The following is a 24,653-nucleotide window of genomic DNA, read 5'->3' on the forward strand; positions in this document are numbered from 1 at the left end:
AACAGCATGAACAGATGTCAAGTTTCAACAAAATAAATTAAAATATAATTCTTTAAGTAGATTATTACGGACAGCAATACAGAAAAATGTTATACAAAATATTAAGATTCATTAAAATAAATCAAAATAGAAAGAAATATTACAATAAGAAATTTACAAACATAAATTTTTATTCATGCAATTACATTTTTAATCAATTACGGGTATTTTTATAAATTATAAATACAAATAAACGAATATTAATACTTCTTTAAAGAACAATTAATTATTTTATTTGAATAGATCAAACAGGTTTAACTTAAGGAAGACAAAGAATACTTTTCGTACACTACCCCTCCCTCTCCAAATTGAAGATATTAAAACCAGAAATTAAAACATACTTACTGTAATGTAGCAACTAGGCTAAGTATTTAGAATATTTAAAACTGTTCATACCTTGCTCACATGAACTAGTAATGATGCCATCATCAATCACATACTTTAAACCTTTTAGTGCCAAAGTCGATCGCTGTGAGCAACAGAGCGAGTGACAGCAAATTAATTCAAGCAAGTTTCAAAAGAAACTAATGTAAATAAACTAAAGAACTTACTCCGTTTTTAGACACGCCACTGTTAGAGGGAGCTCACGTTCCATAACCACATTAAATTTTACCATATTTTAAAACTATATATTATTTTGATTTTATTGGAATATTGTATGTTAATATATCTGTACTAAAATATTACAGAAAATGTAACGTTGAGTAATCATTACATGAAAAGGTTTTCACTGTTAAAGCGCTTTCAACCATTCATTCAATGAGTCTTTGCCAGATCTAGGGTTAATCATCTACATTTTCAATAACACAAAGCACTTTCCATACACACATTGATAAAATGACATGGCAGTAAAAAATCTTAAAATATGGTTGTTTACTTTTTTGACTAAAGTGCTTCATTAAAGCCTCTGCAACATGAAATTTTTTTTAGATTATTATTAAAACCATAAAATTAAACCAATATTTAGTGGTTATTAGTTATTGTAAGTACCTTAGTTTACCAAATCTCTTAGGTACAGAACAAAAACATTTACCTTAGTGCAATGGAAGATTATTTGAAATATTTTTTTATTTTGACAAACTAATTTTGATTCTAAAACTTTATTGTTTTAATGTTTAAAATATTAAAAATTAAAAAGAAATAAGAGGAAAAAGGCACAACCATCAGCCAAGTTTAGCACAATTCAAACCAGGGCACTTTGAAACATCTCAACTAGTCATGATATTATTTAAATATGATAATTATATCATTTTTATGTTACATTCAATCCCTTTATGGAATAGTTATTAACACTTATTCACTATAAATTAAGGATTTTATAGATGACAGGATCTTAATTACCTTCGGAATCGACGTTCAGCTCTGACAGCTGAATTGAAAGTAAAAGCTTTTGGATTGCGTTGTTTATCTGTTTGTTCTTGAACATGTTCGTTTTTGCTCTTCTTCTTTTCAGCTTTTCGACCTGAAACAAAACAAATTTTTGTTTGGACTTGAATACATGATTAACTATAATGTTGCCCTTTAAGTTATCCAATGATAGGAGCTTATTTTTAGTGACAATCAACAACAGACAATTATTCATTCAAAGTTTTGTCAATATTTATATTGTTATAGTATAACAAAACAATCATCAATATGATTTTAGCATCAGGAAACTTTCCGTTTTTGACTGAGTGTTGGTGAAGTCCTCACTAAAAAAAATGGAAAACTTTCATTTCATCTGTCTGTACACACAATATCTCAAGAACGTAATGACCTACAGGATTGTCTGTTTACTAGTATCTCATCAGCCTATCGGTCATATTGCACGGTCCTGATATTTCATTTGTGTTCCTTCTGACCAGTCCTAGGTTCAATTAGGTTTAGGATTGTTTATACAGCATCTCTAATTTTAAGTTTTTACATAAAATCAGACATATTTATAGCCTACTTACCATAATTTAGTGGATGTAACAATATCTAATTAATACACACCAATATAATTTATATACAGGGTAATTTCATTTAAGGTGTCTTAAATAGATTGTGAGAGAATGGATTATCATAAAATAGTGAATTAAATGGTTTTTCGCATAAAATCAACCCAACAGTTAAAAATGTTTTTATAAATTTTTAAGTAAAGATGTGCCAAAATTTGTAGGTCTGGAATTGATTCTTAATTTTTTCACCTGTAATGAATATATAATTTTAAAGCAAAACACTGTAGTGGAAATAAAATCTGGTTTTCTTCATTTAGAATGGCGACCAAAAAACTGCAAAATGTGTTACCGTACTTTACATATTATTACCATAATGAATGCAGTTATACAGATAAGACATTTTTATTAGAGCATTTACCTTTACAATAAACGCACAGTAATTTTGGTATACAATATGGTAATTTCTCAACAATGCATCCTTGCGGTCTAAGCCCAAATTTTTAAATTCTAAATTATCATAAATAAAAATTTCCAAATACTAACATACATATTGTTATCTTTTTGTTTATCTTTGTAAACCAGATAATTTGTGTATTAACAATTGTTTCTTGGTTCAATAGTGTTCACATTATAATATTTGCTAATGCAACAAAACAAACACAGTGATAATTCACTGTAAGTGTAAATTTTTTTACGATAAAACGTTTAGGCAAATAAATTTTAGGTCATTTATCCAAAATAGATTCCAAAACAAAGTTGGTTTTATCGTTTTAACAGTCACTAGTAGCCCAGTCAACGAATCATTCTAGAAGGAAAGTCAATAAGCTGTAAAATCAACTAATGAACATTTTTTTAACTCAGGGTACGTGGTAGTATAACATACTGAAGCCCTCAACCCTAGGAGAAGTGGAAGAGGGGTTCAAATTAGCCTCTTTTATTATTTTCCATCTATATCTTAGTAGGGATTGGTCTTATAGTAAATATACAATTATACAAAACTAAAATTGATAATATTGTATGCATCTTTCGTTCTTATAGTCCTTTTGCCATCTGTTACTGTTAATGTCAAATAAGCTCTCGTAAATTTGTAATTTTCAAAACTCCTTATGGCATCATATTTTCACCATACTTCTGTCTTCAGCATCTTAAGTCTACATTCCACAGAAATTTGTTATAAAGGAAGTTAAGGAAGATAAAAATTTACTTTACTGAGTTTTCTTTTATCATTTTATACTGTACCTCCCCTGTCAGATCTCAGGTTGCCTGTAATAGTTTGTCTAAAACTGTAACCCAAAAGAATGTCTAATATGGTAATAGAGTTTTTGTTATCACTGGTATGATGACATTAAAATTGCTAAATATTTCATTTATTTTTTATTGATTTCTATTTCTGTATGTTCATTAATTATTATGATAATTATTAACTGATCGCTATAATGTGTTTCTGTCACACTTTGTGTATGAAAACCCAAAATTATACAACCAAAGTACAATATCATGCTTTGTAAATATTTAAGTTGAAGTTCATATTTTGTATTTGTCTATATTTGTTTATCGCCAAGCCTCTGCCGCGTCTATGTGCAATGCACGTAGTTGACATCAACAATTCAGTGGCAGTAAAAAACACGCAATTACTAATTTCATGCCTCAAAATGTATGCAGTTTTATACACAGTAAATATGTCCTCTAAAAATACATGTCAATGTATATCCCAATATTTTTTATCAGGGATAACATGGTTTGAAATAAAAAAAAAAATTTAAATGTCAAATACATATTACTTAAGTAATATAAATACACACCTAAATTTTCAAGTAAAATATATGTAATATAGGGTAGGGTGCGATAAGCGGACCCGATTTTTTATATCGAAATTGGCAAATGATATTACTTAATCATAACCATCTATATAATCAATTGATACTGATTGAACGATTGATTAACTTACATAATGTATACCAACAGCTGTAAACAATTTCAAATAATACATATCTAGGTGAATATTTCAATTTTACATAAGTAACATTGGATTATTAAAAATGGCAGTCAATTAAAAAAACTACACAGCATTGCTTTGAAAGATGATAAGACATGTTTTTCGTGGCTTCAACATGTTGGACTTGTACCGAAAAACCCATTATGTGAAATTTGTGGGAAAGAAACAACTGTAAGTTAACTGTGAGATAAGCAAGTATGGTCGTCTTCAGTTTTCCTAATTTTGGTTACTGTATAATAATTTGTTTGATCACTGTAAATATTAAATTTATATTTTAATTTAAAACATACAATTGTTATTGAAGACTATAGAGACTTTTAAATATCGATTGATAGGCTAGGATTTGAGATGTGAATATTAGGAATCGATGATTACATTCTTCGATATAAAAAAACGGGTCCGCTTATCGTACCCTACCAGTAATATATATATACAGTATATATATAGGATGTGTGTGTGTGTGTGTGTGTTAAAGATACGTATCCTGGAAGTCCATATTAGAATGAATAAATTCTAGGTAAAATATGGAGGATGTGTCTTTTAGTTCTAAATATAAATAGCCTTTTCCCTGAGCCTAGGTTATTCTCATTAATACAGCGTTATTTTCTTGAAAATCTTTTGTGTTATCGGGCAGTCTCCAAAAAGGTAAATTTTCGGTTTTTTATATAGCCATTTTTGTAGAGCATCAAATAATAATAACAATAATGTTCTCAGACAGCTGTCAAACTTAAAACTTTTAATATAGTTAGCATTTAACATACTACTGGTGGGGAGAGGTTGCTCCCATGCCCTAGCTTGACTTTTGAGGTACAGTATGGCAGATTTGTAGTGGTAACCCCCCCTCCTGCCATTAGGTTATCCTAGATGGGCCTATGTTTCATACTATCAAAATGTAACAACAAAATGAGTGTGCATACCTAAGTAAAACTCATGTGTATTAATAATAATTAAAGCATATATTCTAACCTGAATGTCTCTCTCTATGAGGTTTTTTCTTCTCGCTCTGATCACCATCCATGTTTACAAAAATAAACTATAACCTAAACAGAATAAAACGCAACCATGATTTTAAATTTAAAATTTAGCTTATAAACACGTTTCACCTCGTAAACACGATCCAAACAAACAAATCAATTTACTCCGTCCATCTCAATCACATTCAAACACAACGTGACCACATTTTGTGAATGCAGACAGACAGCAGCAAGACAAAATTTAGGTTATGGGTATTTTGACTTGCTGAAAGCAGGCTTGAGATTTTATCTATGAAGCCGAGATTTATGCGTAAATGTGTGGTACTCTGGCGTACAAGGCTCCTTATAACCTTGGGTAGAAACTTGGAAAACATTTCAGGAGAAAATCCAGAAACAAAACGTCATCAGATAATGATTAAGTTTAAGTTTATTTGTGAAAAATGATATAATAATACATAATAAAGTAATTGATTTATTCAATTATTATCTATTTTAACAATCCAACGACAAATGCCATTTACAAAGAAATTCATGACAAAACAATAAATTTATTGTATAAATATTATATCAGAATTGTAGTAATTTGCTTAAATAAACAATATAACAAATATTCTATAATTGGCAACAATACAAATAACTAACAGTAATAAAATTTAAAACAACATGAACTGTAGTAATAGCAAATATTTTGTACTTCATAAAAACTACTACAACGATAATATAAAAATAATAATTGTTGTCTTAACCACAGCATATTATTTAAGGTACTTCAAGTTTTATTCATAATTAACTCTGTTTTCAAGATTTTTATATTATATTCTTTTACTGTAAATGTTCAAATATTCTCCCACTCCCAAATCTTAGTGGTACAGCTTGTTTTATGAATCCTTCGCCTAGGCATCCCAGAAATGAACGAGTCATAAGATGGCTGTAGTTGAGAATAAAGATGATTTATTAAAGGTAATATTTCTAGGGGATAAATATATAGTTTTAATATATATATATATATATATATATATATATATATATATATATAATATATATATATATATATATATATATATATATTATATCCATGCAGTCTTGTTATGTCTCTGAGTTGTCCATTTCTAACTCATCTCTAGCTGAAATGTAAATTATATACTTCAGTCCAGGCAATTCTCTGATTCTCTGCTTACAAAATTATAATAAGATTTTAAACATTTGCCATCGTTATATATGATACAGTATAACACACAACATATAACGATGAGTTTGTCACATATGACGATAGCAAATGACCTGAGTCCTATTATCCTTTCAAACACTCCATCATCAATAACAAACTTTAAACAAGGAAATTACAATAAATTTACTAAGAGGTAGTTCAATATTTATTTATTTATAGCTAGTAATCTCCGTTTAATATGTGACATCAATTAATTAGTTAAATAATAGTGACGTGCTTAATAATGTTAGTTGTCTCCATTCTTATTGCAAAGTAATCACACATATCGTTTCGCCTATACCAATGTCATAAAACTGACTAATATCTTGTCTAAATACCGTGTAGCCTAATTCATCGCTAAGAATTCTTTGATTGTGAAAAATATGGTAATTTAACTAAGATTAATGAATCTTGTGCTCAAACAATAAACGAACTACCATACTTAAAATGAAATTTGCGTGTCAACACACTATTGAAGTCATATACTTAGTCTAGCTCATTTTAATTATATAATAACGTGACTAGCGTTAAGTAGTTAACACTAATAAGGTGCTGTGTAATGTAGGATTTCTCAATTTTTACTGTAAATTAATCAAATAAAAGAGCATTTTTGAAAACTTATAATCCCAATATGTACACTATTATAAAACATTAAATGTTTAGCAGACGAAAAGCTGCAACGAAATATTAGTGTTCTGTTATGGGAATTTCAACTGACAATGGACCTAACAGATTTCAAGTTAAAAAGAAAAGGCAAGTAAAATAACTCAATGAACAATAACTAAACTTGCGTTTAAAAGAATTCTAAACATAATTAAATACTATTCCACTTTACAAAGTAAGACAAGGGCCAAATATATAACAAGCATGTCTTTATATTTTTTAACCATTCGTTTGAAAGAAAATACATATTAAGAGCAGCCCAATGCCAACATGAATCAGTAGTCATGCTATCAAAACGTAGTTTACGACAGTTAGTAACTAAAGAAAAAAATTTCACCATGAACAAAATTATCTCACTGCTCCTGAAATCTTTTCAATGGGCTTCATTCGGTTAAATTCCTATTTTGCGCAGGGGGGCTAATTGTATTCAGACTATGAGTTAGCCACTTGCATGTTGTTATATACATTGAGTTGATATCAATAGTTAAACTCTATTTTCGCGCTGTAACGTTTATTCCATAAATAATTAATTAAGCTAAATTTTGTGTCAGACCATTTAAATTTGTAAATACTTTAATAATTTCAAATATTTCTTTATAGGCCAGAGAGAAAATTCAAGATATGTTTCAGTAATGGTAAAGATCTGTTTGAGGAAGAGTTTGTAAACGTGATCCTCAATTACTCACACTATATTGAGGATCACGAATACCCGCGTTCCGTATTGTAACCGATAAATTAATTCAATATACGATCAATTAATTAATATAACCTCACCATCACTCCTACATTCTTTACAAAAATGGTTAGACTACCTAATATCTTCATCTGATTTAATCGAGGTTCGATGCAAAGCTGTTTAAATCTCCACATCATAGTTGTTAAGTGTTAAACCTCCTCGGTTACACCTATCCTCGCTTAGCACAGTCGAGGGGAAGGAACTATGACCATGCTTTTTCGACCAGATTCCGACAGTGTTGAACAATTGCTTTCCGTGTAGCGAGGGTGCACAACAACAGGGGCCTCTTCTGAATTTGATTTTACTACAGCAGTAACCCTCAATTCCAGGTCGTAAGTTTGTATACGAGATGTCTCCACTAGGTGCCCCAACGCATCCCAACCAGAGTACAGGGGGAGAGTCCAAGGAGTTGAGCTCAAATTGGGGCCATTTCCTATTGACAAGCTAGAGGGTACCCGGGTTCCAAAAATGCCTCCGTTTAAACATTTTCAAGCTTAGATATTATTCATCATTTATTAAAAACCAATATTTCAGTAATATTGTACTCTTTAATAATATGAAACCATCACATAGCCATACCAAGTATATACATTTCTCATACAGTAAATTTTTATATAATTATTATCAATAATATGTACGATATTATTATTATAAAGAAGGGTCGCTGGCACCAATATCCACCCATCACTACGAGCAATATTTATCTATTGAGATTAGTCCTACTATATTTACTACAAATTTTAGATTCGCAAAATACTTTTAGAGTATTTAGTATTTTAGAATACCCTTGCCATTTATTTATGTAGCATATTAATCATACCAAAGTTACTGAACTTTTACATGAGGTCGCTTCAATAAACAAAGGATTTGCGCTGCTGTACCTGGCGCCTCATCACAGAGGTACAATATGTTGATCTCAGCACTTCTTACGTTATGTTGATGATAGTTGAGGTCACTATGCCCTGTGAGGAGACCTGTTAGGTATATTAGGTATGTTAGTTATAATTTTAGTGAGAGAGATTACTTGATTATTTTTTGTGCGAGTACTTGCTTGACTATTTATTGTTTATTAATTATACTGTTTATATCATTTTACAATATTACAATAGTTAATATAATATAATAGTTCAAGAACAGTTAGTATGTTTGTCTTTTAAGTACAAATGTTTTATCTATTTAAAAATAATTTTGCGAATATGCGCTGTGTTAAATTTGGAACTTACTTTGCATATGCCTTGGATAATGTCTAACAGAAGGAAATACATCATGCCATCTAAAAATCAATGGGGTTTTCAATAGATAATGCAATTTATATTTACTTACCTGGTTAGGCAGACGCAAGTGGACTAGGTTTGTGTCTACTTGTGGTCAGAAGATGTACAACGAAATTTTACGTTAAATTTGAATGCGAGATCTTGGTTTGTGACCATAAAGCGTATTTATATGTTTATATTTAACCAATGTGAATTTTAATGAGTTAAGCATTTAGCGGAGTCTTCCAGAATGAGTTAACGTTAATAGTTGACATTTCGGTGTGAAACTCTACATCTAGTATTTCTATATCGAAATTGAAACCAATAACTTAGTCCATACTGAATCACTGTTTATGCTAGGATGTTGTCCACTGTAGGACGAACCGGAAGACTTCCTAGCTGGTTGTGTTTAACTTGGTTTACTATTATCATTTCGGTTGATGTTACTAATCTATTATTTATTATTGTAGTTATTAATAGTTTATTATAGTTGTTGTTATTTTTAGCATTGTTATTTTGTTTGTTTAGTTCACAATTTTATTATTATCCGCCGTTATTATTTTTAATTTACATACAAACGATAGACTTGATAAATAATAAATGACAACAAATAAACTATAACAATAATTAAATTGCTTTGATTAAATAATAATACTATAAAACATCATAAAACAATAAACTTTGATATATAACGGCAATGGACAACTTCAATTATATACCATGCAATGAACAGTTGTATGGACCATATAAGAGAGGAATGTGACGTGGTCGAAACAACCACCGTCATATGGGGCTCTTTAGTTTAATTGTCATTACATTGCAATATCATTGTACTATTATACGGTCATATTTCATGTGTTTGATGCTATACTGTTACTATTTTTGATACATAATTGTTAAAATGTTCGCTCCATATAAAAATCGAATAAACTTATAAATGATTAAAAAAATGTGTTACAGGATGAAATATTTTATCCAACGTTTCTACTTAATATGTCGTTATATTTCTTTGTGTGATACTTCAGAATCGTACAATTAATGTTTTTAAATTGAAGCTGCAGGTATATGATTAAGGTGTTGTTGGTAATGCTGGTTTTTATTCGTTGTTCTATGGTAAAACTGCGTGAGCAATGAGTATGTTACAATAAAATATGTTATGGGTATGGGAGAGGAAAGCGTAACTAAGTGATTGGTAGGTGAAGTGACAAATGAAACTTTTATAATTTAAAACTGGTTCTAAATAATGTTTTAGTTTATTACATTATCAAGTACTTAGTTCAATCCAAAGTAACAGGTGAGTAATTTAAGTAGTGTCACGTCATTAAAAAACCATAAGTAATCGACTTTCGATTTGCAGTTACTGGTTTCGAGATTGGCCTACATCAATCAATGATTGAAGCTGCTAATGGGTAAAGCTAGATTGATTAGCCTTTATATTTATTATAGATTGGAATGTTCTATAACTTCATTTAATTTTCATCACTATGGTATGGTTGGATAATGTTTACAAGTGCTAATTGATGTGTTCTTGATATTTTGGTCTTTCCTTTGTGAAACAGTTGGTACTTGTAGAAAAATTAATATTTTATTTACAAATTTCTATTCAAAATTACTTGCCATCACAAAAATTCAATCATTTATGTTTACTATTATGAAATTGTGGAAACTAAAATTTCAAACCGAATTACATTGTAGGTATTTTATATTACAGTATTGTTCAGCAATAGATATTTATATCTTAAAAGTAATAATTTAATGATTAATAAAAAAATATTTAGGCTATGTATATTTATAAAATGTATCAAATAAAACAGAAACAAATAGTACAGAATAACATTTAGTTAATTTTTACTATTTTGAAGGATAACCGTATCTAACACATTTGTGGGTAATTATCATATTAACGGCCGGAGTGGAAAAATACGAGTTTTGCGTTATTAACTTATTCGAATCGTCCTATAGAAAAAAAAGTATAAGGTTTGATGGGGTGGAAATGAGAAATAACGAAGTTCTAGAACATAAAAAATGGAACAACTGTTCACACGCGCGGAATAATATTTCCATGTTGTACATCCACGTGACCATGATTCAACCTCGTGATGACGTCATCGGATGCGTCGCCATCTTTGCAAACGTAAATGAAAAATAATACTGAAATGAGCAGAATTTTGATCCAAATGTGTTTTTCTTAATTTCGAGCTACAAATTAATTACTTGTTATCGAAATGAGACGAGTGCCTTCGGTGCTGCTGAAGCCCGCGCTGATGTCAATGAAAGAAAAACATCCCACGAGATAGTACCTATCAGTAAAATATCAAATTCTAGAGGGGCTGATCAGAAATATAAATATAAATTGAAATGTAATGCAAAGGCAAAGAAAAAAAAACTTAATAAATCATGAAAAACTGTAATATAAATATATAGATGGATATTAACAGAGAACCCTTACCATTAGTGTGTTGGTGGATATAGCTGAGCAGCAGCAACAAAAAAGTGGATTTTTTAAAATTTCAACATTTAACTTGAAACTTTTTTTGGGTAGGGTACGATAAGCGGACCCGGTGTTTTTATATGGAAATTGGCAAACGATATTACTTAATCATAACCATCGATATAATCAATCGATACTGATTAATTATTTTGAACTATTACCTTAAATAATCTATATCAACAGCTGTAAACACTTTAAAATAATACACGTAGATTAATATTTCAATTTTACATAAGTAATTTTGATTATTAAAACTGCAGTCAATTTTATAAAACTACACAGCATTGCTTTGAAAGATGATAAGACATGTTTTTCGTGGCTTCAACATGTTGGACTGGTACCGATAAACCCGTTATGTGAAATTTGTGGGAAAGAAACATCTGTAACTGTGAGAGGAGCAATTATGGTCGTCTTCAGTTTTGGTTATAATAATTTGTTTAATCACTGTAAATATTAAATTCATTTTTTAAATTTAAAACATATGATTGTTATTGAGGACTATAGGTACTTTTATATCGATTGATAGTCTAGGATTTGAGATGCGAATATTAGGTATCTGTGACTACATTCTTGATATAAAAAACCGGGTCCGCTTATCGTATCCAGGCCCCTTTTTTTACTACTTTTTCTAATTTTCCTATCGCAACGAAACAGCAAAGTCTCCCGGGTTTAAAAACAACACGCTACCGCACGACGTACAAATACACTCATTATTAAAAATTCCATGTTCAATTAAAAAGGAAATAATTTCGTTTTGGTTAAAACGTAAACTCTTTACGTGCCCTACTAAACACTCCGACGCACACAATTCACTAGGGTTGGTCGAACTAGTGGATGGTTGATTCATAATTGTAACGCACTCACTCAATCTAACCTACTGAACTCACACGATATCTTGTGAAGCACTGACTCATGCCCTGGAGAACTCAGATAACATATACGCTATCAGTCCCGGCCGCAGATAATATTCAAGTAAACAGATTATCCAGACACAGCACACAAACTGAACATTAAGACATTAGAAACTTAACTACTTATGAATATACCCCCTAAAATCATGTTATTTGTCATTTGCACCCCCTAATACTATATATATTTTTTTTGTTCAGGAGGGTGAGCAGAATACGTTGATAACGTCAAATTCGTGATTTGCCGCCTCGGCATTTAATCTTATAATATCCCATTCGTGATACAAAAAGCACATGTACATCACTATTATACTTGCTGGCAAGGCCATTACTCAAATAGGGGAGACTTTAATAAGCGGCCTACACTCGTTATTCGGTTGTTTTTGTCGAATTGTTCTGTATACACATTAAATATAAGAACACAAAAATATAAATTTATATAAACAAACATGATAGAACGAAAAAAAAAACAACTTTAATTACAAACTTACAACGATTATCAATATTTGTTAATGGGGTCAGATTCCGTTATATGCCCCCAACGCTTAAACTTTTTTCAATGAACTTAGAACGTTATACAACGATGTAGTTGAGTAACAGAACTAACATTCCATCAATCAACAAGCATTTCCAGGTATTGTGATCGGTAATGTTGTCGCTGTTATCTTATCTTTCTCGAGAATCCTGATTACGGCAGGCCGCACAGCATCACATGATTATTTAAGTTTTTTGCACGGTACATAATTGCCTTTCCATTACAATTCAATTTATATTTCTGATCAGCCCCTCTAGAATTTGATATTTTACTGATAGGTACTATCTCGAGGTTTGTTTTTCTTTCGTTGACATCAGTGCCGAAGGTGCTGCCGAAGCCCCGCGCTGATGGCCGGAGGCACTCGCATTTTGGGTGGCGGAGTGTGATCAAGATTAAAAACAAGTTTTGTGTGTTTTTTTTTCAATAAAGAGTTTAGTTTTTGTTTGGTAATGTTTGGTTTTGTTGAATTTTTGTGTTTGGAGAAATGTAGGGGTAAAACACGGAAGTACAACAAAGCGACCACCAGCTGAACAGGCGGCAAGACTGCAATCACGTTATCTACTAGACTGCTCGACTTTGACCTCTGTCTGAGGATGGGGAGGGGTTAGCGATAAGACAATTCCTGTTTTATATTGACGAAGTATTGTTCTACGCTAATTTAGTAATCAGTAGAAGCAAAATGTCAAATAACGATTCATGTCTGGGTGTGGTCGGTATAATCCCAAAGTACCAATTTAACACTAACATTACAAAACAACAAAACCAACTAAGGCCTAGACTTACAGATCAAAGAAACCTTAAAATATTTATAACTTGCCCAGCTTGATAGCAATGAGTACTGTAACAGCTTTTGTGAAATGGAGGAAAGAATTCTCCCCATGAGTTACCAGGAGCCAAACGTACATGTTGAAGCCACTTAAACTAATCTTTTCCACATATTTTCCTCATATTCATCGCCATTTTCAGTCACAAAATATTGGTTACTTCTTACTGTGTATTGTTTACATTAAAACTGTTATAAGTAATGAATGAGGTGAAATCATATGCTAAGTTACATAAATTGTAATATGGAATTATGTCTTTGGATAAAAACATCGAACAATTCGTTAAAACAACCGAATAACGAGTGTAGGCCACTTATTAATGTCTACCCCTCCAATATCATATATGGTTTTACTTTATTTGAATTAATTTGGAACAATAAACGAATTACGTTATAGACTTTTAAGATAGAAAGAAAGAAAGAAAGAAAATATTTATTTCCCAAAAATAAAACATAGTTAATACATAATAAACAATAACAGATATGTATACAATAAAGTCCTTGACCTGCCAGGGTGTCGACCAGAAAAAATATGCTATAAGATTTTACACTAAGATAATTGAAGCTCACAAAATTAAAATATTAATATTTACATAGACATCAATATAATCTAAAAGTTTAACTTAACTGTTTTCCTAGAATGTACTAAAATTAAAATAAAAAATAAAAAAACACGTTTTTGGTTAACTAACATACTTAAAATACTCTCCCCCAGCTTTAAATAATTCATCTTTTTTTTTATATTTTGGGAAATATAATATACCTCTAAAGGCAAGCCTGTGCAGAGGTACATCTTCTACATTGACAAAATATTATAAGTCGAGCATAATAATTAAATAAATAATATAGTAGCTTACTTATTATATAATTAATAGACTACAAATAATGATAGGAAAATATTCTTTTTAGGTGCTGATCATATGTCCCTAATTTTGGCCGTAAAAGTTTAAATGTGTCAAGAAAAAAAACTAAAAAAGAAAAAAAAAAATGACTTTGTCTGTCTGTAGGTTTTCGTGATTTGAGCAGCGTTTTGTGTGTGTGAGTGTGTGTCGGTTTATGTGTTGGTATGGGTGCATTCTTTACTTAGATAATATTGTATGTAGGTGTAAGTGTACGAATTGTTGTGAATGTTGCTGCAAGGTCGCCACTCAGACTGAAGGCATCCTCGCCACTTGCTCCATCATGCGGCTCTGAGCGGAGACACTCCGCCCGTCAAAGCTCAGTCCATGCATGGAAGGCAGTAATGCGAGGCCATTACTATTAGTACTAAACAATATTGTTATTCTGTAAAATAAAAATAGCTGACAATAATTAGTTATGAATACCTATAGGTCAAGTGTTTATATATTCAGTAGGTCTAGTTTATATATTTATAATTGATAGTTGATTCGATTGTTGTGGTGGCCTCTTATTACTCTATAGGCAGTAGGGGTAGAGTACAATAAGCGGACCCTGTTTTTACATTGATTAGTGTAATCATCTTACTTAATATTCATATACTGAATACGAGTCTATCAACATATCTATATTCATAATAATAATCATATTTGAAATTAAAATAACTAATAGGCCTATAATACAAATAGTGACAATCTCATAAACAATAAAAGAAACATTTTTAACAAAAAATACATAATATGCATAACTATTTACATTTTTTCTCCTGGGTAGTAATGATTAACCGCTTTTAAGAAGTTATGGAAAGCATCCTCTCTAGAAAACCGTACTTCTCTTCTGAGATGATCTGCAAGCAGGTTGGCTAATATGCCACTGCTTAAACCTCGTTTCACGATCCTCTACGAGCTTTCAACTGTCTGTTATTGTCTATAAAAGACAATACGTTTATTATATAAAAGTGTTTAAATTTTATTCAGGTTACTTATTGTTAAAAAATCAGTATCGGTTTGTTATATCGGTACTTCAGTAATATTGTTAGTCAATATCAAAATGAAAAACCAGGTCCGCATATCGTACTTTACCCGCCTGGAAATAATCGGGTATCGTTAGATTTATAATGTAACAAGGAACTTATTAGTAACTATTCTTATGATGACCTATTGTAACATAAAGGTATTGATTGTTACATGAGCACATTCATATTCTGGGTGCAACTGTAGAAGGTACTGGTGTAAATGTACTTATTCTATAGATCGCAAACTAGCCGCATTTCGGTAACTTCTGTAGTAGATAACTTTCTGATGCATTCTTCATGTATTGGCTGTCAGTGGGATATATATTGAGAGCCACGATACTTTTGCGCGACTCTAACCAGGGCAGCCATCAACGATGAGAATCTGTAAAAGCGTGCATGAATTTCGGACTCCGGGAAGCATGCGTGAATTTTTATAAAGTCCCTTGAATTTTTATTACTGATGGATCGTTTCCGATACTCAATACCGGGGCTCTTTTTTGTTTCCGATACCAACAGAAGTGCTTAAATACGCTTGAAAAATCACTACTTCACAATATACTACTCATATGGGGAAACTGAATCTTGAATCCAACAAAATTATATTCCCGGATGACTACTGATCGGCAGTATGCAAATTACCGATTGCTTTAAGTTCGGCCACCGCAGATCTTTGCCCTGCAATGTTGGACTGCAGTCGGTATTTAGCGTTTTAGTTGGTATTTATTTGTTTTCTTTGTTTATTCCGTATTGGATATATGTAACTGACGATCACTTGCTCTTTGATTGTCCTACAATAGCAAGGGAGCGGTATGCCATCTTTGATAGTTTGGATAAGGGTGGTGAATATCCCCAGACCTGATAAGTTGTTTTAGGCGGTTTGTGGAACTGCTGAAATCATAGACTAGTAGGCCTCATGGTGTACTTCCGGGGTGGGCAAAAGGCCCTTGAGGCTTAAGTGCATGGCTGTAGTCTGCCCCATACAAGAAGAAGGTTTAGATTAGGAAATATTTTAATAGCAGTATCAAATTTAATGAAAACCTTTTTATCATATTTTTCTTTTTTGCCATAAGTGCCGAAAGGCGCCACCAAAGCTTCGGTGACCCCACACTTCTTTCAAAAAATAAAAACACTTCTCGAGATAGTACATAAATTCAAGCTCAGATCACGTGAACACTCATAAATGTTAACTTTTATATTTATAATATGTGTATGTATGTGTTTAGCTACTTATATAGCCGAATAACAAATAGTAGATAGGGACTGAGTGGCCTCTGGATAATACCAAAGTACTATTAAAACTAGTACAGTTTAAAACTATATATTTACTATCAAAAAGAAACAATTTGAAATAAAATATTATTTAATTTTATGTTGTAATGAAACATGAGGCATAGGCTAGCTAGATTACGTTAATACTCATCATAATGTTGTTTGGTCAAAATCTTATTTACACATTATTGACCTTATAAAACTTACAGAGATGCTTTAAAAACTCAATTAAATTATCTCACATTTTTTCTAACTCTATGCATTAATGTTGTATGCCTATTATTAAACTTGTTGCATCTTTAGAGCACAGAATAAGACAAGTGCATGTGGCACAGTTTATCAGTTAAGGTAACTTGTCTAATCTTGCAGTTGTAAGCAAGCAATGTTGTTATTATCATGTACTGCTACATACTCATTCTTAAGTAATATTCAAGTACAAAAATCATGGGTAGGGTATGATAAGTGGACCCGTTTATTTTATATTGATATTGATAAATGATATTACTTATATATAACTTCCGATATAACTCGCAGATACTGATATTTGAACAATAACTAACTTGTATCAACTATAAACACTTTTTCATAAAATAAACGTATTTTATTTTATAGATGGTAATAGACAGTCGAAAGCTCGTGGAGGACTGTGAAGCAAAGTTTAAAAAGTGTCATATCAGGTGACTTGCTTGCAGATCATCTTTGTGAGCATTTGTACAGAAGATAAGTTCAGTTTTTAGAGAAGATGCTTCAACAACTTCTCGAAAGCCGTTAATCATTAATACCCAGGAGAAAACGTGTAAACAATTATGCATATTCCGTTTTTCCTGGTAGAAATGTTTTTTTTTATTTTCATCATTTCATTATTATTTATGAGTTTTTACTATTTCCAGTTCTAATAGTTTGTTTGATCAATAGAGCTCATTTATTATTTATGTGATTATCACTATGTTCATTATATTAATTATTTTAATTTAAAATTTGTTATTATGAATATAATTTCAAGAAACATTGAATCGCAAAAAGTACTTGCTCCGCCGGGAGCAATTAAATCATATTTAATTATGAATATAGATATATTGATACGATTTATAAATGCGTATTCGAAAACGAATATTAAGTATCGATGATTGTATTAATCAATATAAAAAAACGGGTCCGCTTATTGTACTCTACCAAAAAATCACATAAAGTAAATATGCCTCACATACATACATACATAATAAAAAAGTATCAGCCATATTCTTCATTCTTGATCATATAAACGAGCTTCAATTAAGATTACTAATATGTATAATTCCTCAAATAACTTTTAATAGAATACTAAGCTAGAAATTTTAATAAAGCTTGAAGGAAAGAATATTATTTTAAATGTCTGTCTGTTATCAATGTTAGAGACCATAAGTTTTCTCTAAAAAAATAGTTTTAACACTAATATTCTAATAACATTTTACTAACTCAAACTCCACTGTTTTTATTTTATCATTTCATAGGTAATTTTCTCCTCTATGAATGATACAAGATTATTAGGTGGTAAAAAAGTAAAAAAAAAATATGTTAATCCTTTCTTTGATGACTACTAAACTGCTATTTTCTATTTTTATTTCAAATTCCATACAATATGGAACATTGGTACTTAAATTTTTGCCAAGGTCATATTGATATGCAACATCAATTATTACAAGCTTTGCACAATTTTCAAATTTTGCATCTTGATATTCAAATGGAATGGAGAACCAATCCATCTCTCTAAATACGGTTTATTAAAATCTCTCAGAAACTAGTACAGTCATTTATTTTAATACCTGGAGATTACACACACTTAATTTTCACCTACTGTACCTCCTTGATAGTTTTAGTAAAAAATTGTTTATTTTGTAGTGTAAATATTTTCCAGTTAGTAACTTGTATTTTTATTTTAGTTTTGAATCAGGAATGGAGCGTCCGGAGAGACCATCTCGTCATAAGTCAAATCCATTGACCAAGTTTCGTGCCAATTTGAGTTCAGATTCTGATTCAGGTAAGATTTTTTTTATACAGAATAATAATTATTATAAATCAATCTTATTTCCTTAAATTTAAACTCATAATTAGATTTTTGTCAATTTGTAATGAATTGAGAAAAAATTACAATTTGCGTGAAGCTGGTAATAGACTGTAGGGAACAGTGAACTTTTCCAGGCAGTCCGCATTTTAGACGCCTAACTTTTTGCACCAATGCTCAGTTTGTCCATGGAAGTTGGCTTAGCAGTGACTATCATGGCGCTTTCACTGTCATACCTCAAATTATAAATTTATAAACACAAACTTTTCAGTCCACTTTGTACTTCAAAACCAAAATATCTACTCTCAGCTCATCCTATATCCTACATTTATTGATTGGTGAATAAATAAAACGGTATGTAATAAGGTAGGTTTGTCTAGTAAAATTGGTATTCACTTATTCAACCATATTCCAAAAAACTTTGACATTTTTTGTATAGCCTATATTATAAAAGAGTATACTCTTTTATAACTAAAGATATTCTTATCCTAAAATAAATTAAGTTACACAACATAAATAGTAATTAGAAAATAAATATTGTTAACAATAAATACTGTGAATGAATATGTTGGTGAACTGTATTTATTTTTAAAGTTAATATGGTTGAAGAGTTCTATTCATAAAATATAATATGAAAATAAATATTCATTTCATGATGTGCTATATATATATATATATATATATATATATATATATATATATACACACATACACACACACACACACAACACATGTGCGTGTGTGTGTGTGTGTGTGTGTCTGAAATTGTTACTATATTAGAAATAGTGCAACAGCAGCTATCTCAGAAAAGTGTGTGTCTCGGTAATGATCCACTTAATTCACAAGTCTGTTTGGCTTATTTTTAATTGAAATAAATTAAGTAATGAAGTTTTCTTGTTTTTAAAAGGTATTTTCATGACTTGTTATCTACAGCCAATTGTATAAATTATTATTTGTTTTGCTTAGAACAAAAAAATTTATATATTTACACATATATTAATATTTTATATATTTAAAACTAAAATTAAAAAAATTACAATTAAAACAACTAAAAAACCTAAATATTGCCCTGGATTTTTGTTTTGAAATTTTCAGGATTGTCTCTAAAAGAAGTAGAAAAAACCCACGTCTTATGAAATTATCTTCAAAAATAAAAATATTAGGCCTATAACAATTAATTCTCTGGATCTCAGTTGATATATTGTTTAGTAACTAATTGAAATTGAGGGACTAAATGATTAAATTATGCATTAGACATGTAAATAGAAATATGATACTATTATTAGAAATAAAAATGTATTATTCATATTCATTGATTTTTAATGATACTAATATTTAGCACACTGAAATATACTACCTCTATACCACAACTTAAAACATAATTTAAGAGTTGGCTTAAATAATTTTATGAACCATTATTAGTCTAATAAATCTGAAGAAATTACTATTAGAAATTTGTTTGCAGAGTTGAATGACAATGATGCTCCCATTCAAATGTTAATGTTTTATGATCAACATCCACCAGAGTCAGCCAGTGTCCCTGGTGGGCCATCAACATCAACAGCTACTCAACAGAGCCAAGAGAACACTGAAACTCCCAACAATTTAAGTGAGTTGAGCAAGTAATTTTAATCCTTATTAGTTGTTATTTGTAGGAATTTTTAACATTTATCTTATGTATTTTTACATTAAACTATCACGTATTCCCAATAATATATTGTTGGTAACCCTTTATTATAAAAATATAGTTACGAGAATCATTCGGAAAGTAAGGTTCGTTTCATGGTAACTATTCAAGTGACAAGCGAACAGCGCAATACTCATGCACGCCTCCTCCTAACATACCTTGCATAAGAAGTGGTACAATTTACAGTGAAATCATTGTAGAGTGCTGTTTACTGTGTGAATTTAATATGTCCAAAACAATTGATGAACCCGACAACTGCTAAATATGATCAGTTATCTGGTTTTTTACAACAAGGATCGTTCCAGCAGCAGATATTCATAGACAGATAAATGAAGTGCTTGACCCTAATGCGATGAGTGACAGTAAAGTGTGGAAGTGGGTGAGAGCTTTCAAAGATAAATGGGAAAATGTCCATGATGATCCGCAATCTGTCCGGCCATCAGTGATGATGGAAAATTTGGTCATGTTGTTGATGGAAAGATTCATGAAGGTCAAAGATTTACCATGTCATCATTGGTGTTGGAATATCCTTATATCGTTATATCTTATTGTAAGTAAAACGAATTGCACAAAAAAGGATTTTATCAGTTTTTCAACACTGATGACAAGGTGAAAAAAGCAGTTAAACATTGGTTGTCCTTAAAGGCAGCAGACTTCTGTAACATCGGCATTCAAAAGCTTTTAGAATGTTATGATAAATGTTTAAACAAAGACAACATTGTTATTTTTTATATCAAATCAGACCTTACTTTCTAGATGACCCTCTTTCTTAGGTACTAAAACAAGGTACTAAACCAATATAGACAATAGACAATATTCTTTATTAACATATTCTTCAAGAACAGTTTTGCGTCAAATATAACATGTGGAATAAATTCATAAAAATGTACATTGTCAAGTGATTAAACATGATTTGAATCAAGAACAAAAAACTCATCAAGAGAATAAAATGGATGTTTTTTTAGCCAGTTGCCAAGCCGTTGTCTCAGGTGCTAGTCATCTGTCCCCTTCACTGCTGCTGGAAGATGGTTCCAAAGCTTGGATCCCATGTAGCTTGGCTTCTCTTCATATTTAGTCAGGCGGTGTACAGGGAGGCAGTAGTTTGTTGCATGTCGGGTGTTGTATGTGTGCAGTTGTGATCCAGTCTTGAGTGGGTTCAGAGTCTTTGTTCTAGCATATGTTATGGTCTCAAGTATGTACAAATTCACTATAGTTAGGATTTTGAGCTCCTTGAACTTTTCCCTACAGGATTCTCTGGGTGATAGATCACAAAGTGTCCTTATAGCTCTCTTTTGTTGAATAAGTACACGTTGCACATTTGTCTTGGATGAGTTTCCCCAGACCAATAGCCCATATCGAAGATGCGTCTCAAAAAGAGAGTAGTAGGCTATTTTGGCAGTGTTGAGATCACTAATGGTCTTAATTCTTCTTATGACGTAGATTCCTGTGCTTAAGTTCCTACAGAGGTTATCCACATGAGGTGTCCAATTTAGATGTTCGTCGAGTGTGATGCCAAGGTAGGTGGTGCTGTCAGTAGTTTCCAGGTCTGGCAGTCTTGTCACTGTTTGTTTTTTGTTTCCAAAAATTAATTGTTTTGTCTTTGATTGGTTTACAACTAAGCTGTTCTGTTTACAATAGTTAATTGCTGTGTTTAAAGCTGTGGTGGCAGTGGTTGCTATAATATTTGGATTTTTATTACCTAGCAGTAACACCGTGTCATCAGCATACATAAGTGGTGTACAATGGCTTTGTACACATGAAGAGAAGTCATTCGTGAATAAAATGAACAAGACTGGTCCCAATACAGAACCTTGTGGCACACCTCTTGTTGTAGTCTGGGTTTTTGATTTCACAGACTGAATTGTTCCTTTATCCATGTGTTTAATCTCTACTATTTGTTTTCTGTTGAGAAGGTAGCTCTCAAACCAGTCAGCTGCTTTCCCCTCAATACCCAGGTTCTTAAGCTTTCCCAGAAGTTGATTATGGTCCAGACAGTCGAAGGCTTTAGAGTAGTCAAGGAGTATTGCCATAGGAATGTTGTCAGATTCTAAGTGGTCAATAATAGTTTCGACTAAGTCAACTATGGCTGTAGATGTTGACTTTCCTGCCATAAAGCCAGGAAAGTCAACAGGTTTGTTGTTTAACAGGTTATGTTGATACAAATGTTGTAATAATCTGGCTAGGACAAGTTTCTCTATCACCTTAGAAAATGTGCTGATAAGGGAGATGGGCCTGTAGTTGTTTGCATCAGTTACATCACCTTTCTTAAATTTTGGGTAGACTTTTGCTACTTTTAGTATCAATCAATCAATCAATCAATCAATAAATACTTTATTCAAGTAAAAATGCACACTGTACATTGAATAGGGTCAAAATAACATTAATTAGTTTAACATAATTTATGCTTAGTAATTAACAGTTTACAATTAATTGTTCAAAGTATTATAGACTACTACTATTTTACCAATAAAGTTTATTTATCCAAACATATATATATATATATATATATACAAACATACATACATATACATATACATACACACACACACACACACACACACACACACACACACACACGCACGCACGCACACGCACGCACACACACGCACACACACACGCACACACACACACACACACACACACACACGCACGTATACACACGCACTCCACACACAAAAAAAACCATTATTAACCCTTTTACTGCCGGACACCTTTTTTTTAGTTTGTTGAAAAATGCCGGGCTGAAATTGACTAAAATGTAATGATTTTTTAAAAAAATCATGGATTCATTATTTTTTATCATAAATTGATAAACCTTATCTTGTTTTTTTTCCTTATAAGTTGTAATTTGCTACAAAAAATAATTTAAACATTTTCTGTCCTTAAAAAATATATATATTATGTCATGAAACAAAAATTTTAAATAAATAAAAATTATTTTTTGAGGTTTGCACTTTAACAACTATATTTAAATATTAAACCACCACCATAATTATAATTTTTTATTGTATAGTAATTATATATAAACATTCCCAAAAAGTTTTTAGGAACATACCTTGAAAAATACTGAAGCTGTGATGAATTTTTGAAATTGGTGCAATATCCTCGAATTTCAAGATAACACGTTTATTGATACATAACTTTACACTATATCGCTTTATAATACATAAATCACTTTATAATACATAAACCACTGTCCATTGATATGAAAATATAATACATAATAGAAAATTAAAGTTAAAAGACACTTTGATCAATATTTACAAAAATATATATACATTTTTAGGTTCATAGGCCTGCTGATTAGCACTTGTGTTCCCCCAAAACTTGTGGGGATGAACACCTTTTTTACAGTTTTTGCAGACAGTCCTGGTTCTCTTCCTCTTCCCTCCAGTACTCATTTTATTAATCGTAAAAATATGTAGATTTACAAATATAAATGTCAAAATAAAGTGTAAAACACGAAACAACACAAGTGGAACTCACAACTAATGAGATCGACCATAACCTCATCAAACCAAACTCGAGTTATAACCAAAGAAGTTCAGTAACAAAAATGGCTTCCATAGATTATAAAACCTGTTTTTTCTGTGTGTTGTCCATATAGTAATGAATAACACAGCTGAATTTCGATGCATTTGGACAACATTGAAAACCAGTATAAAACAAATACGAGACGGCTTTTTATAGCGCACGTTGGCGATTTTCGCACAAACGGCAGCGTGCGCAATCGCGCACACGTCGGCAGTAAAAGGGTTAAAACATAAATCAATTATCCCGAAAAGAACTCATCAAGTGAATATAAAGGAAGTTTTAACAAATGTTCTTTTAATTTTCCTTTTGAATTTGCCAAGATCTGGTTCTAATCTCAGATCCCTTGGCAAATTAAATAAATATTTTGTTCCCATGAATGTAGTTTTCTTTTCAAAAAAGTTTAATGTATGTTTTTCTACTCTTCTGTTTAATCTTGTGTTATATTTATGGTTCATTGTTATTGTCTGTTGATTTGTCGTATTGTCTAACATAAAGAACGGTTTTTGGAAAATATATAAGCTATAAACTGTCAGAATTCCAAGCTCTTCAAAGTATTTTTTAACTGTTTTTCTGTATTTTTCAAAATGTAATATAATTCTAAGTGCCTTTTTTTGTTGAACTAAAATTCTGTCTAAATTTTTTTTTTGTCGTTGCTCCATAAATATT

The 24,653-nt window shown here is 31.0% G+C and overlaps 2 protein-coding genes across 3 annotated transcripts in view; one reads left to right on the top strand and one right to left on the bottom strand.

The window, feature by feature from the left end:
* Positions 1–5,173, bottom strand: part of LOC124358327 (ribosome biogenesis protein BMS1 homolog) — a 39,685-nt gene extending 34,512 nt beyond the window's left edge. Inside the window, 2 exon segments of the mRNA XM_046810626.1 lie at positions 1,381–1,501; positions 4,921–5,173. Coding sequence (XP_046666582.1) covers positions 1,381–1,501; positions 4,921–4,972 — 173 coding nt within the window. The 5' untranslated portion in view covers positions 4,973–5,173.
* Positions 5,174–9,872: 4,699 nt separating this feature from the next.
* LOC124357374 overlaps positions 9,873–24,653 on the top strand; it is a 57,582-nt gene continuing 42,801 nt past the window's right edge. Inside the window, exons 1-3 of one of the 2 annotated variants that reach the window (XM_046809112.1) lie at positions 9,873–9,979; positions 18,645–18,742; positions 20,232–20,375. In XM_046809112.1, coding sequence (XP_046665068.1) covers positions 18,658–18,742; positions 20,232–20,375 — 229 coding nt within the window. In that variant the 5' untranslated portion in view covers positions 9,873–9,979; positions 18,645–18,657. Of the gene's footprint in view, positions 10,082–18,644; positions 18,743–20,231; positions 20,376–24,653 lie in introns of both variants that reach the window. The other variant, XM_046809111.1, reaches the window with a different exon arrangement.

The sequence above is a fragment of the Homalodisca vitripennis genome, chromosome 3 (assembly GCF_021130785.1).
Source record: "Homalodisca vitripennis isolate AUS2020 chromosome 3, UT_GWSS_2.1, whole genome shotgun sequence".
Taxonomy (NCBI): Eukaryota; Metazoa; Arthropoda; class Insecta; order Hemiptera; family Cicadellidae; genus Homalodisca; species Homalodisca vitripennis.